General features: G+C 29.7%; 1 protein-coding gene across 1 annotated transcript; it reads right to left on the bottom strand.

Moving 5' to 3' along the window:
- Window positions 1-5,286: 5,286 nt before the first annotated feature.
- On the bottom strand, window positions 5,287-12,537 carry LOC117172214 (speckle-type POZ protein B-like). The gene is made up of 2 exons (XM_033360035.1): window positions 12,431-12,537; window positions 5,287-6,969 (listed from the first exon to the last, which is right to left on the bottom strand). The coding sequence occupies exon 2, from the start codon at window positions 6,951-6,953 to the stop codon at window positions 6,126-6,128; it is 828 nt and encodes a 275-aa protein (XP_033215926.1). The 5' UTR covers window positions 6,954-6,969; window positions 12,431-12,537; the 3' UTR covers window positions 5,287-6,125.
- Window positions 12,538-13,394: the final 857 nt, after the last annotated feature.

The following is a 13,394-nucleotide window of genomic DNA, read 5'->3' as shown; positions in this document are numbered from 1 at the left end:
TAAACTTCCGCAGAAAATCTAGTGGAAATTTGTTCAAACGACCAGGCATCAATTTCGATGCAGACGGTGACGACTTAGTTTGTACATCCCGGCTTTGGTGGTTTGAATGTCATATAGTAGGTTTTGACTAACCTAACATTTGAATATTATATCACGCCAAGTACTATTTTTATTCCAAGGCTATTTAGTCGCTGGTAAATAGGAGGAAATAAAAAGTTTGGTAATTATTATAACTTACCTGCTTATTAACATCTGTTTCACTCAAATAGCGACCGACAAAATGATCTTGACAGGTGACTTACAGTTTGTAGATGACACTTCACGTTGCATTGGATGAGAAAAAACAGTGTCTGAATGATTCTTTTCCCCTAGATTCTCCGAATGAACCTGTGTGGCTCAAATTTGTTGCAACTCTATTGAACACCGATTTCGGTGTACATTGGAGGATCGGCGATTTTTTGTGAGTGGGCCTGTACCGGGAAGGAGAGCTTTGAAAGAAATCGAAGGATAAGATAATAGATCAAGATGATGTAGAGAAAGGTGAAAAGGAAGCACAGGAAGTGAAAGGAGAGAACTGCGAATAGGCAAGAGTATGTTGAATTGAGGAAGCAGTTTAGGGTGATGTGTAAGAAGAAAGAGCAAGAAAATAAAAAAGATCTAGAAGAGGAGTTGAGAAATGTTAAGGCAGAAGGGGACATGCGGAAGATAATTAACAGGTTTGGGAAACGTCAGGTGGGGAAAAGTGAGAAGATAGGGAGTCAGGAGAGTAGAAAATTTTTTAATGATTCATTCCAGGGGATTAGAAGAGCAAGGGAGTTAGATGTAGAGAAGTTGAATGACGAGGAGACAGAGAAGCAGATAAGGAAGTTGAAAAGGTCTAAGGCAGAAGGGCTGCACGGGATAAAGAACGAAGCTTGGCAGTTTAGCACGCAAGATTTAAGGGAGAGGCTGAAGGGGGTAGTGAAAAAAGTATGAAGGGGGTCGTGAAAAAAGTATGGAGAGGGAGGGATTTCCAAGAGGGAGGAGAAAGGGGTTAATCTTACTACCGTATAAAAAGGGGATAGGGACAGGCAAGAAAATTATAGAGATTACGCTAATGAATACGGCGTACAAAATATATCCAATGGTGTTGGTAGATCGGCTGCGGAAGGATTTCGAGGTAAAAGGAATACTGACGGAGACAGGCTTTAGGGAAGGAAGGAGTACTATCGACAATATTTACGTCTTGCAGTACGTGGTGGCGCGTTTTTTGTAGATTTAAAAGGAGCGTTCCCTTCGGTGGATAGGGTAAGGTCGTGGGAGGCGATGGAAGAGAATGGAGTGGAGAGAGGCCTGATCAAGAGGGTGGGAAGGTATATGAGGAGACGAATTTTGCCTGCAAGAAAATCTGTTCAATACAGATAACTAATTAGGAAGATGAAATCTAGCGATACTTTCTTGCTGGGATACCAAGAATTCTAGGTTATACAGCAAAAACCTTTTTTTCAGTGTAGAGGAATACGTAATATAATAATATAATACAAGAATAATAATACATAATAATATATAATAATTTTTCATTAAAATATTATATCCTTCTTAGTGCTGATAAGGAAGTTATCTGTTTTATAACGTGCCCGGTAAGAAGAGAATAATAGAAAAAAGTTATTCTCATATTTAAACGAAAGAGTGAGCATTATTTAACTTTTTTGAATGTGTTCATTTTCTATCGGGAGAAGTGCCCAACGAAAGAATAGGTTTATTTCCGAAACGAATTCTTTGTTATTTCATTAACGATTGACGCTTGTGTTGTATTTAGTGCAGGCGAATATATTTTCCACTTTTTTCATTCTTCTTAATCCGATGAGTAGACACACCTCTCATGGTCATTTCTAATTCCATACTCATATGCTGTATTTTCAACTTATTCAATTCCCTCTAATATGTCCACAAAATATGTGCACTTACATAGTTTCAATTCTTCTGTGTGCAACATAAGTTTGGAACTTTCAATTTTTTGTCAAGGTTATTTTTAGTTCCATATTTACATGTTTTATTTTCCATTATTTTAATTTTTCCTGATCTGTCTACGAAATATGTACACAGGTATTGTTTTTATTCGTTTTTGTGAAATATAAGTTTAGAAATTAAAATTTTTTGTCTGCCATAACGGCGAACTATTTTTAATTATCATATTTTATATTGTTTAAGCAAATTATAGATTTAATAATATAATAAATAATAATAAATTCATTTGATAATGTGGTGTAAGGCAAACAAAATTAATTCATCTTTAAGGCCATGTGATGAGTATAACAGCTGATCAAGTCAACCCTAAGATCAATATTTTTCACCCATATTGAAAAATAAAAGTTTAAACAACGCGGAAATTTGTTTCGGGAAATGTTAATAAATATTAAAGGATCGTTTGTGGCCTTGCAAAGAGTTGGAGGAAGAAAAAGTTTATTTATGCAAATAATGATTATCGACGGACAGATTTATGTTTTAGAGCAGAAGTTTGACTTTTAACTTTCTCTGATGGTAACCATGCAATCTGTTGTACCCACAGACCCCTATAAGTTCGAAGTTGTCTATTCTCTGCGCTAGTGCTGCTTTGACACAGCTAATACCAGACTGGTACGTATGTCAGACCAAATATGTTTATTTGCATTTCAAATGCAAATATTAGTTTTTGCATTATTTGTGCATAATGTTCGTGAGCTATTTTTGTTGTTTTGCCTCACTTTGATCAATATAAACCTCATAACTAGCCCATTGACAACACTGCGAATTGTTTGCAGGCATGGACATAGGAAACACGGGACTAGAGTCTAGACATGCCATCCTAACTTGTTTCCTATGTCCATGCTTGCAGGGTTTGAAGAGAGCACGGTCGGTATTTCTCCGAAATAGTAATTAAAAAAAAAATTTTTTCACTATTCTAATTATTTAGAACCGGATACATATTCTTGCATGCCTGCTATTTATCGTGCCAAATTTTTAACACGATATCTTATCCCGTGTGGACGTAAGTTGGGAAAGAAAACTTCCACTGGTATATTCTTCAAAAAAAATTTTTTCTAAAAATTTCCACCTCTTTCATTTCTCAAACTTTCAGAGTGATACCTCATTTCGTTTAGACGTAAGTTGGGAAAGAAAAATTGAAGACCAGGTTTGGTCACGTGACCCTCTCGTCACATGGCCTTAAACAGAATTATAAAAATATTCTTTGACAATACTGGAAATTATTTTTAATAACATACTTATTTTTGCATTCCTTAATTTTTTAATTCCTCTCAATACGCTTCCATTTAATTTTTCTCAGTCGATTAAAAAGAATAGATTTTGCCTTTTTTCTACTCCTTGGTGGAACTTTCGAAGGAGGAAAATTCACGTATTAATGAGAAATCAGATTCTGACTTTTTCTTAATTCTTTTCTTCTTACCGGGTAGAGAGTAAGTATACTATGTGTACTAAATAATAAGCTAGGTAACAGTTTTTGAAAAGAAAGGTTTACGAATTTTATCCTTTATATTCTATATTTACTAACCCGGGCACCCTACTTGGTTTGTTTTTAATCGCCCAGTGTTTCGCGTACGAGATCAAGTCATTGTAAGGTCAATATGCCGGGACATACGGATATTCAAATTCGGGAAGCTGTGATAAACCTTTCTAAACAAGGAAAGGCATCTCGTGAAATTGCCGTTTTATTAACAATTGGTAAAAGTACTTTCAATAGAATAATCGCTATTTTATAAATCTATAAGTGGGGCCCATTACTTTTGGACACCATCATAAAAAACATTGTCAAACAAATTGTCAATTATCTATTTCAAAAATATCTAAATTCCATGATTTTGTAATTCAATAAAATACTAATAGTTTATATATGCTCAATCTTTGTTATAGTTGTTTTTATTTAAATGTTTTATTTTATTAATTTTTTATTATTATTTAAATTTTTTATTAAATGTGTTTAACCCAAAACTTTTGCAAACCACTGTATGCAGACCTTGTTATAGTTTAAATTACCTTAGAGTGACCATCAAGGTTACAATGTACCTATCACCTGGGTAAATATTTAAAAGTAAAATCATCCGCTCCATCGATTCCTGGTGTAAAAAAGGGTGAGTCCATTTGAAACAAAATGTTGATATTGAGAAACTTTGAAGATTATCGTCAAAATCAAAATAAAGGTTACCATTGAATTCCTCGTTGCAAGTGACTTTAAGACCCGGTAATAAATCTTGAATTAAAAAAAAATTAAGAATTTGTATTTCTATAAATACGCGATTTTTCCTCTGCCTAAAAATCTCCCAACAGAAACAGAAAAAATGCAAATCCTATTCCTCTCAATCCACTCACAGTTATTAAAATTTAAAGGAAGCATTCATTTAACCTATTTTTTCATTATTAAGTCTTTTTACACCGTGTAAATTCGAAAAAATATTTGAATTTATATTTATTTATGTTTTAATAATTTATTTCTACGTGTTAAAATATGTATTGCGGAAATCTATTTAAATGTCTGAATTAAAATAATTTTAACTCTAGAGAGGCAGACTTTAATGGAGTAGTATTAAAATTTCGAAACTTATATTCCACATGAAGGAATTAAAACAATTTATTACACATATTTTGTGAACTGATTAGAAAGAATGAAATAATCTGAATATATGAATACTTTTGCGGAATACAAGACATATCTGTAAGGTGTCCCTGTGGGTACAATTACAAAGAATTAAATAGATTGAAAACACGTTCTCTTTTGGGGAATAGGAAACTATGCGGCGATCGCTATGGAAATAGAAATGAATTATTTTCTGGGATATCCTAGTCTTATAATGACATTTTAGACAGATGGAAAAATCGCGCATTCAAAAGAATAGAATAATCTTCACTTTTACGCTGAAATCTAAAAATATTAATTTTTCTCTATTCAAGGTTTATTACCGGGGAATGACCTTGACCTCCCGGAAAAATATGTTATCTGAGGAAACATTCAGCCGTATCGGAATTTTTGTGACACTCTATATAATTTGAATTTGAAAGTTGTGACAATGGAACAATCTAAAATTGTGAAGATTAAAAAAGATTACAAATGATAATAAATGAGTAAACTTCGAATTATTTCACAATTTTATTATTACAGCGAATCTTGTTCTTGTAAAGTAACTATTACAAAAATCCAGTAGATAATCCTTAATTTGGGATCCAGATTCCAGAGGCAATCAGTTATTTTAAATAGGTACACTTATGATTTTTCCCTTCCTAGACAGGAAAATTTATTATTTTCAAACCCCTTTACGAAGCAGGGAATATTGTTCACTTCAAAATTTCCCCACTTTCAAGCTAAATTTTCTTAAATTATTCAATTTTCTCCTTTGAGGAAAATAAATTGTTTACCATTTTCATTTAACCTCTTAAACGCAGAAAATTCTTTGCTTTTAAGAATCCCACGTTTTAAGCAGGAGAGTTAACTTTCGAAGTTTTTCGCCACTAAAACTGGATTTTTTCCCCACTAAAATTTTTGTTGTATCGATAGATTAAGATTCACCATATTTAATGCAAAGATCAGAAAAATTACTTGCGCGATTCTTTTTTTGTTTCAATTAAGCTTTGTGTTTTTTCTAAATCCCAAATATAAATTGCTGTAGAATACCTAAATGGTATCTTAATAAACTAAATATGAAAAATTATTTTAGAATAACAGCTATCTTGAAAAATCATACATTTCTTTAAAATATTTTCTTTGTTAAATTATTATTATTATTACGAAAAATCTCACAAAATATGCAAATTCTTACTTATTCCTAGTCCCACCAGCAATAAGTATAGTATGTAAAATCTCGCATTTCATATTTCGTATCACCAACAACGTTATACACTGCACCTTCATTAACACAAACGTTTTTCAATTCTATTTCAACAATATCTGTAGCCAGATGCGGTTTTTCTTTAATCAAATTTTTAAAACCTTCTGGTTCCTTCACCAATTTGAAATTCAATTTTATAATTTTAAGAGCTTTTTCTTTTAAAGCAGAAATTGCATAAACATCCGCAAGTGAGAGTAATTCAACAACATTATCAACGCAGAGTTTCTCATACAAAAAAGTTGCACATATTTTCCTCAATTTTCCTAAATCTTACATGTGTGCAATTTTCAAAAACTGCGGGGCCGATTTTTCCAAATCTGATTTATCAATTTTTCTATGGTAAATAAACTGGATCATTTTTTCAAAAACGTCTGGATCTATATCATCTATATTCGCAGTTGAAGATAAACCTTCCCTCATTTCAGATTTGAATATTGTCGCAAAAACGAGACTCTCGAGAGCCAGAATAATTTTATGAACATCGAATTTTGTACCTTGAACGATGAATGAAAAATCTTTGAACGAATCGTCGACTAGAATGGAATTTTTATGATCAGAAATATTTTGGGTTTCATTGTGTTCCAACATTGCTTCTTCATTCTGAAAATCCTGAAATGAATCTACGATACGAAGTTTACAAATTGTCGTCAAGTCACGACGTAAAGTATGACCACCGACCCGCCAATTTAGACAGTCTATAAGCTTATTTCGAGGTATTGAATTATTAAAAACAAAATTGTCATTTGCAATTATATGGAGATCTTCAAAGTTGTAGACATAAGAAAGAGACTTTAGGCTAAGCGAATACTCGACATATTTATTAATATCGTTTGTTTTTAAATTAAATTCTAATATGCGATCTCGCATAAGGTGAAGCATATCTTCGTTATCGAGTTCTTGTACCTTTACTTCAAAAACCCATTTGTACTTATTATCTGTTCCTGGCGGAAAAAAGGACTTTTCGATAGTATGCAGACTGTCGCTCAGATAGCTGAAATGTTGAATCGTCCATTCAAATCGAAAAGTTTGGTATGCTGGCTTTGTTAGATAGGAATAAGTTGTTACGAGTTCCTCAGTGTCTTGTATCACTGGTTCCATTTTGAATTTCTTTGTTCTGTAAATACATAAATAAAATGCAATTTTTATTCATGAAATCATGGAGGATGGCCAAAAAGTTGACCATTTAAGACAATGAGATTTCTGAAAACAAGAAAACTTCCAAATCATCTCAAATATAATTTTTTTAAATAAAGGGTAAGAAAATATGAAACTAAGTGATCAAGTAATCAAAATCTTTGCACAATATTTTAAAACTTTGAAATAATTGTAACTTTTAGGAAATCATCACAATCTCTCTGAAATCTTTGCGAAATATGTTAAATCTTTGGGAAAACATCGAAATATTTGTGAAACCCTTCTGAAGTCTTTCTGAAATCTTTGCAAAATATTAGAAATCTTTCCGAAACTTTTAAAATTTCTGTGAAATCTCCTGGAAATAATTAAAATCTTTGTGCAATCTCTGTAGAATCTTTGAAATTTGTCTTAAATGATTGCGAAATATTTGCAATCTTTGAAACCTTTATGAAATGACTTAAAGTCTTTATCGAAGCTTTCGAAAGCTTTGTGACATCTTCCTGAAATCTTTTGAAATCTTTGAAAAGTATGAAAAATATTTAGTAACATTTGTAAAATTAGTGAAATCTTTGTAAAATATTTTGGAAATCAATTACATCTTTATGCAATTCTTGGAATCGTTCTGAAATGATTAAAATCTTCGTTCAATCTTTAGTAAATAATTTAAAATGTTTGTGAAATCTTTCCGAAAGCTTTAGAAATCTTTGCAAAATATTTGAAATGTTTTTGAAATAATGGATAATATTTCTGAAATTAATGAAATGTTTGGGAAATAATTAAAGTCTTTGTAAAATCTTTTAAATGAATCCAAAATCTTTGTGAACTCTTTATATTCAGACAGAATTCAGACAACTCAGAAAATTTGAGGAATTTCAGTAAATTTGTGGAATTTAAGTAATTTATGGAATTGAAGTAACTGAAGAACTTTCATTTAAAGAATTTATTGTGGAAAATGTTTCATAATTCATAAATTATATCACATAGCATTGTAAAGACTGTCAACAAAAATTAAGAGTAAAAATACTATAACCTTAAACGTCTTTAATTTAGAATTTATCAAGTTGGAAGTCTTCCGAATTTAAAATACCTAATAATTTCATCTGTTTAAAGTTGGAAAACACAAAAGACACAGAAGTCTAAATCTTAGAAACGCCAAAAAATTTCCCAATTCAACATAATATTTTTCATGTTATTCCTATATTTAATTATTATTTTAGTGAAATTACAAGGCGAGCAGTCAGATAACTTTATTGTTCGAAAATGTACGATAAATTACGAGTTTTCTTTCCTTAAATAAGTAAATAAATTATTTTAACTTTGAATGCGAAAAAAATATTATACATTTAAAAATTTGTATAAGTGTCTGAAACAAAAAATTAATATTAAAACAATTCAAATTTAAACACTAAGTAAGCCCCTGAGTGTAAAAATAATGTATAATTGGATTGTAGAGAGTATAAAACTAATTCAATCAATTCTTCTCATGATTACAGAATTTCAGTGAAGATTTCGATATAGGGTGGCCATTTTAATTAAAGAAAAAAATTTCCGGTCTTTTCCTTGTTCGCAGACACTTGTCACAGTCAATGAAATTTAAAAAATCCGCCCGCTTCGCTCGCTAGTTGGAGCGCGCCTGGAACGCGCAACTGTTGGATTTCGCGCTTCGCGCTCGATAATATATTTGCATTACACTCCACATTTGTGCACAGACCACAATGCGCAATTTTCTACATTCTATGTTAAAAACTATTATATCAAATGTCTATTACCATTTTTTTTTGTACCTTGGCCTGGTACTGCTTATTCTGATATTGCAAAATAATGATCACATTTTATTTTTTCTGATCCTAATAGGGCCCTGTTGTGGTTGTTTAATCATTTCCCCTTTTCTTAAGTGAAGCTGAACACTTTTTTTTTTAATTTGTCATTAAAGAAGGTTCTCAAAATACTTACGGCCTTGACGATTACATTCTCAATGCGATAATCGCGCTTCGCGCTTAACAGATAGGTTATACAGGCTCTAATTTTTTTTAAATTTGGGCTAATCAAAAAATTTGGCTAGAATAGTTTTAAAATATACTTGGAATCTAGTGAAAATTTTGAATTAAATTTTTGGATCTAAAAAAAAATTAAATTTTTATATTTTTTGAAAATTTAAAAAATTTTATTTAGATAATTTGCAAGTCTTTCACCCATCTATAAGAAACTTCCACAAAAATTGTTTTAAATTTCAAAAAAACATTTTTAATTTTGAAAATGCGCCCAATTTTTTAAATTTTGGTTCGAATTATTTGATTAACGAACTTAGCCTTCATTTTGGGTAACTTCAGAAGTGTATCAAATGTGGACTCGATTGTACAAATCCTTCAAAAGTTAGCGTGGCTACAAAATTCAGGTAACCATACATACAGACATACAGACAGAAACCGATGAAATTTTATGATTTTCGGATTCTGCGAGTGCCGAAACGTAAAGATCCGTTAAAAACCAGAAATCGAAAGTTTTGACGATTACATTACATTCTCAGAAATGAGAATGTAAAAATCGAACTCTAAAGCTACCATTTTTTTCAATTGAGGTAATAAAAACTGAGCTGCAAATTAAAGAAGTCAAAGTTGAACTCTTAAATTAAAAAATTTTTTAACTGAAGTTTATACATTTTTTATTAAAAAAATTTTGAGTTTAAAAGCTCTATAATATACACGTATAAAATTAAAGCTGCTAATACTTTGCAACTAAACATTTTTTAAATAAATTTAGTTTAAATTAAATGCAGTGCAAAGATTCAGATCGGTTCCAAAAATATAAATCCATGTTAATATTTTCAATGCTCTAAATTAAATAATCAATCAATGAATTCAAAAAATTTTTAAATTATATTATTTGAAGTAATTTTAGGCTAAAAGCATTAGAAATGGAACGATTCCATTTTTTAAATAAAGTAAACACTCCTTAAATTAAAAGCTGAATTAATTTTATTTTAAATACAGTGAAACTCTTCTATAGTGCCGATTATAGGACTGACGGTGGGTGGGAACTAACTCATTATAGCCCACTCCGCGGGATATATGACGGCTATTAAAGGGTTTGACTGTAGTTTAAAAATCCTTAAAAAGCTTTCAAATTTTATTTCAAAATATTTAAAGATCTACATTTTGTTTTACATTTTTTCAAAATTTGAATTATTTTTTAAAAAAATCATGACTTCTAAACATCTTTTAAAATGATTCGAATTTTTCCTAAAAATTGTTTTAAAATCCCGCCGAATTAAAAAATTTCCTTAAAATGTTCTACATTCATTTCTAAAAATTTTGTAAATCTGTCTAAATCTTTTTATATATTCTGTTTAAAAAATGTTTCCAAACTAAAAAATCATTTTCAGTTTTTTTGGGGAATGTTTTTTTTCTTCTTCTGAAGCCTTCTAACTTCTTACAAAGCTTCTAAATTGTTGATTCGAAATCTGCCAAAATCTATATTTGGTTTTAAATTAGACCGTGGAGTGTCTGGGCCCAAATTTTATTTAATTTAATTTCTAAAATTGTGAACTGATTCCGAATCGTCTTGCAAAATCAGGTATTATTTACTTTTTAAATCTTAAAGTAGAGTTTAAATTTTGAAATCATTAGTTAATTTCAAATCATAGTTGATCAATTAAAATTTTGTTATCCAATGTCTTCAATTTCAAAACCTTCTGATTTTGAATTGTTTAAGTCCTTGAAACTGCATTTTGAAATTCGTTTAAATTAAAATGTAAGGTAAAAAATTGAAAATCTAAAATAGATCATTTTTAAAGTTAGAAATTTTTAAATTACGCATTCTCAACTGAATGATATCATAATTTTAAAAAATAACTATTTTTGAGTAATTATATAAAAAACAATTAAAGTCAAAGTTGAACAGATTTATTGTTTCTAAAAATTTGTAAAATTCTCGGTCAAAGAATAAATCCACTGTCATTTTCTGGTCCAGCGGCCACCCTGCGACAGATTTATTTTAATAATATTGAATTTAGTTGCGGATGACATGCAATAATTAAAAGTCATAAAAACATGAAAAAGCACGGACAGCCTAGCCAACCCTTCAATTTATGCTGTTAGTGGTCATTCTTAATTAAAAAGATGAACAATCTAGCTTTAAACAGAAACACTAAAATTGAGATTTTGAATAAATGTAAAATATTTGTCATTCAACTTTATAAAAGTTGAATCAAGTTGAGTCAACTATTGTGATCCTTTCAATTAAAATTGGTTAAAAATTTTTATTTGAAAAAGCTTATATAAATTTTAGTAATAAACATTTCAGATCAAAAATATTAAATTTAAGAAGATTTCAGGCAAAATAATAAAAGTTGGCTCTTTTAATTTTTCAATTCTGAAATAAAATTATGTAACATTTCCATTTTTACCAATTTTCAAACTAGTTAATTTTGAAGATTTTCACCTTACAATTAAAAACTTTTTCAATACTTTCTGTGTTTCGATATCAAACCGCGGTGTTACTTTGAAATTAAAACCGAAATAATTTGAACAATTTAAAAAATAAATTCTTTTTATTTTAAAATAATTTCAATTTTAAATTATTTCGTGATTTTCAAATGCTTAGAAAAGAGTTTCAATACCGGCCAATTGGAAACTTATTACTTTTTAGGACTTCAAATTAAATATTGTTTTATTCTGATATAATTTAAAGTTTGTAATTGTTTAACTTTGAACATTCTTGAAACATTCATAATTTCCTTTTAAATTTTAATCTTTTAAATTTTAGTAGTCTTTGCTTTTCAAATGATTAGATTGCTTTAATCCAAAAAGATTATTTCTTTGAGGATGTTTACTTAATACAAAAAATCCTGCTCACATTACGTGGGGCTTTAATCTGTGTAATCAGATTCCGTTCAGTACAAATAACAAATGATTCTTTACATCCAATGTGTGAGATTAATATATGTGGTTAATAAATATAAAAATGTCAGATTAGGATCTTTCAAAATTTAATAATTTAAAATTTGCGTTCTGCAGATATTAAAAACTCTGAAAAATTTTTTTTTAAGTTTGATTTCGCAGTGTTATCAATTAAGTTGAAACAGAAACAGTTTAGTAAATTTCAGAAATTATAAAATTTAAAGTAAACTGAAAAATTGCAAAACTACCTCTTGTGAATAGTAAATGTCATTAATTCAAAATTAAACAATGTTTCAAATGAAAGAAAAATTTCGAGTAGAGTATAGACGCTTACATTTTCAAACTTTAAAATACAATTTAACAGTATAAGTTTTCTAAATTGAACAGTTTTTACATTTTGTGTTCTCAGAGAAAGGTATGTAAAATATGAAATGTTAGAAAATTTTTAAGCTTATTTAAACCAAGTGTCTATTTGGTCTACGTACACCAAATTTCGGTGAACCCAGACACGGCTTTATTTAAAATACGAAATTTTTTACTTGCCACAAATTTTGCGATTTGAAGTTCTTAAAAATTGTCTCTGCACTTTTTTAGATGAGGGTTTAAGAAATAATTCAGTAGAGATTACTTGGCAAAATACTTCTGATTAATCTGACTCACTGAATGTTACTAAATGCTCTGGAGCGCATTCAGATCTCCTCGTCACACAGTGGCGTAGGGAAAATCTTTTTTTTAAGAGTGTAGAGTTTCAAGTTATCACCCAAATTTGCAATAAAAATTGTAAAGCTTTTAGAATTTGCAGCCGAATAAGATCTTTTGTTTAAGATCACATTTTCCTGGCGTAAGAAATACTTTTATGATTAGAATATGTACTCATACTAAAGGACTCAAAGCGCTTCCTTAGGCTTAATTTTTAGTCCATGTAATTTCAAAGTAAAAGCATCTGAAATTCTAGAAATTTAAATTTGTATTAATTTAAAAAAATTGGGATTTAATATAAACACGAGCACGTAAAAATATTAAGGAAAAAAAACCAAGTAGCTCAAAATCAAAAAGAATTATTAGCTTCAAAAGATTATTCGAGTGGTTTCAGAACTAAATTACAAGATTTTAATGTTAAATCTTTGGGGATACTGAGTTGTAGAGGTTGTTTAAAAATAATAAATATTTTCAATATATTGTAATTGGAAAGATTATTATTAGGTGTATTCATATATTGCCTTAAGTGTATTTAAAAGTTATTCTTAAGTTTATTTCTTTGCTCCTTTCTTTCTTCTAATCACCAACTTCATTACTTTTCTATTTTTGAGATAGCTTTCACCGAAGTGAAATTAGTTGATAGTTGAAGTTGGCGCGAATTTTAAATTACACTGCTGTCCCGTAAAAAAAGTCCCCGTTACAGAGGACAAGGTGGTCAAAAAGTCTCCATTTTCGATTTTTATTTTCAAGCTTACATTTTTAATTGGCAGAATTTTTAAAGTCGGACTTGAAGACTTAAACAATTAAA

Source organism: Belonocnema kinseyi, chromosome 1 (genome assembly GCF_010883055.1).
Source record: "Belonocnema kinseyi isolate 2016_QV_RU_SX_M_011 chromosome 1, B_treatae_v1, whole genome shotgun sequence".
Classification (NCBI taxonomy): Eukaryota; Metazoa; Arthropoda; class Insecta; order Hymenoptera; family Cynipidae; genus Belonocnema; species Belonocnema kinseyi.
The sequence above is the reverse complement of the archived record's forward strand: the minus strand, read 5'-3'. Positions and strand labels throughout refer to the sequence as shown.

What these genes read in the sequence shown, in the direction of transcription:
- LOC117172214 (XM_033360035.1), bottom strand. Translation starts at nt 6,953, where the DNA reads ATGGAACCAGTGATACAAGACACTGAGGAACTCGTAACAACTTATTCC.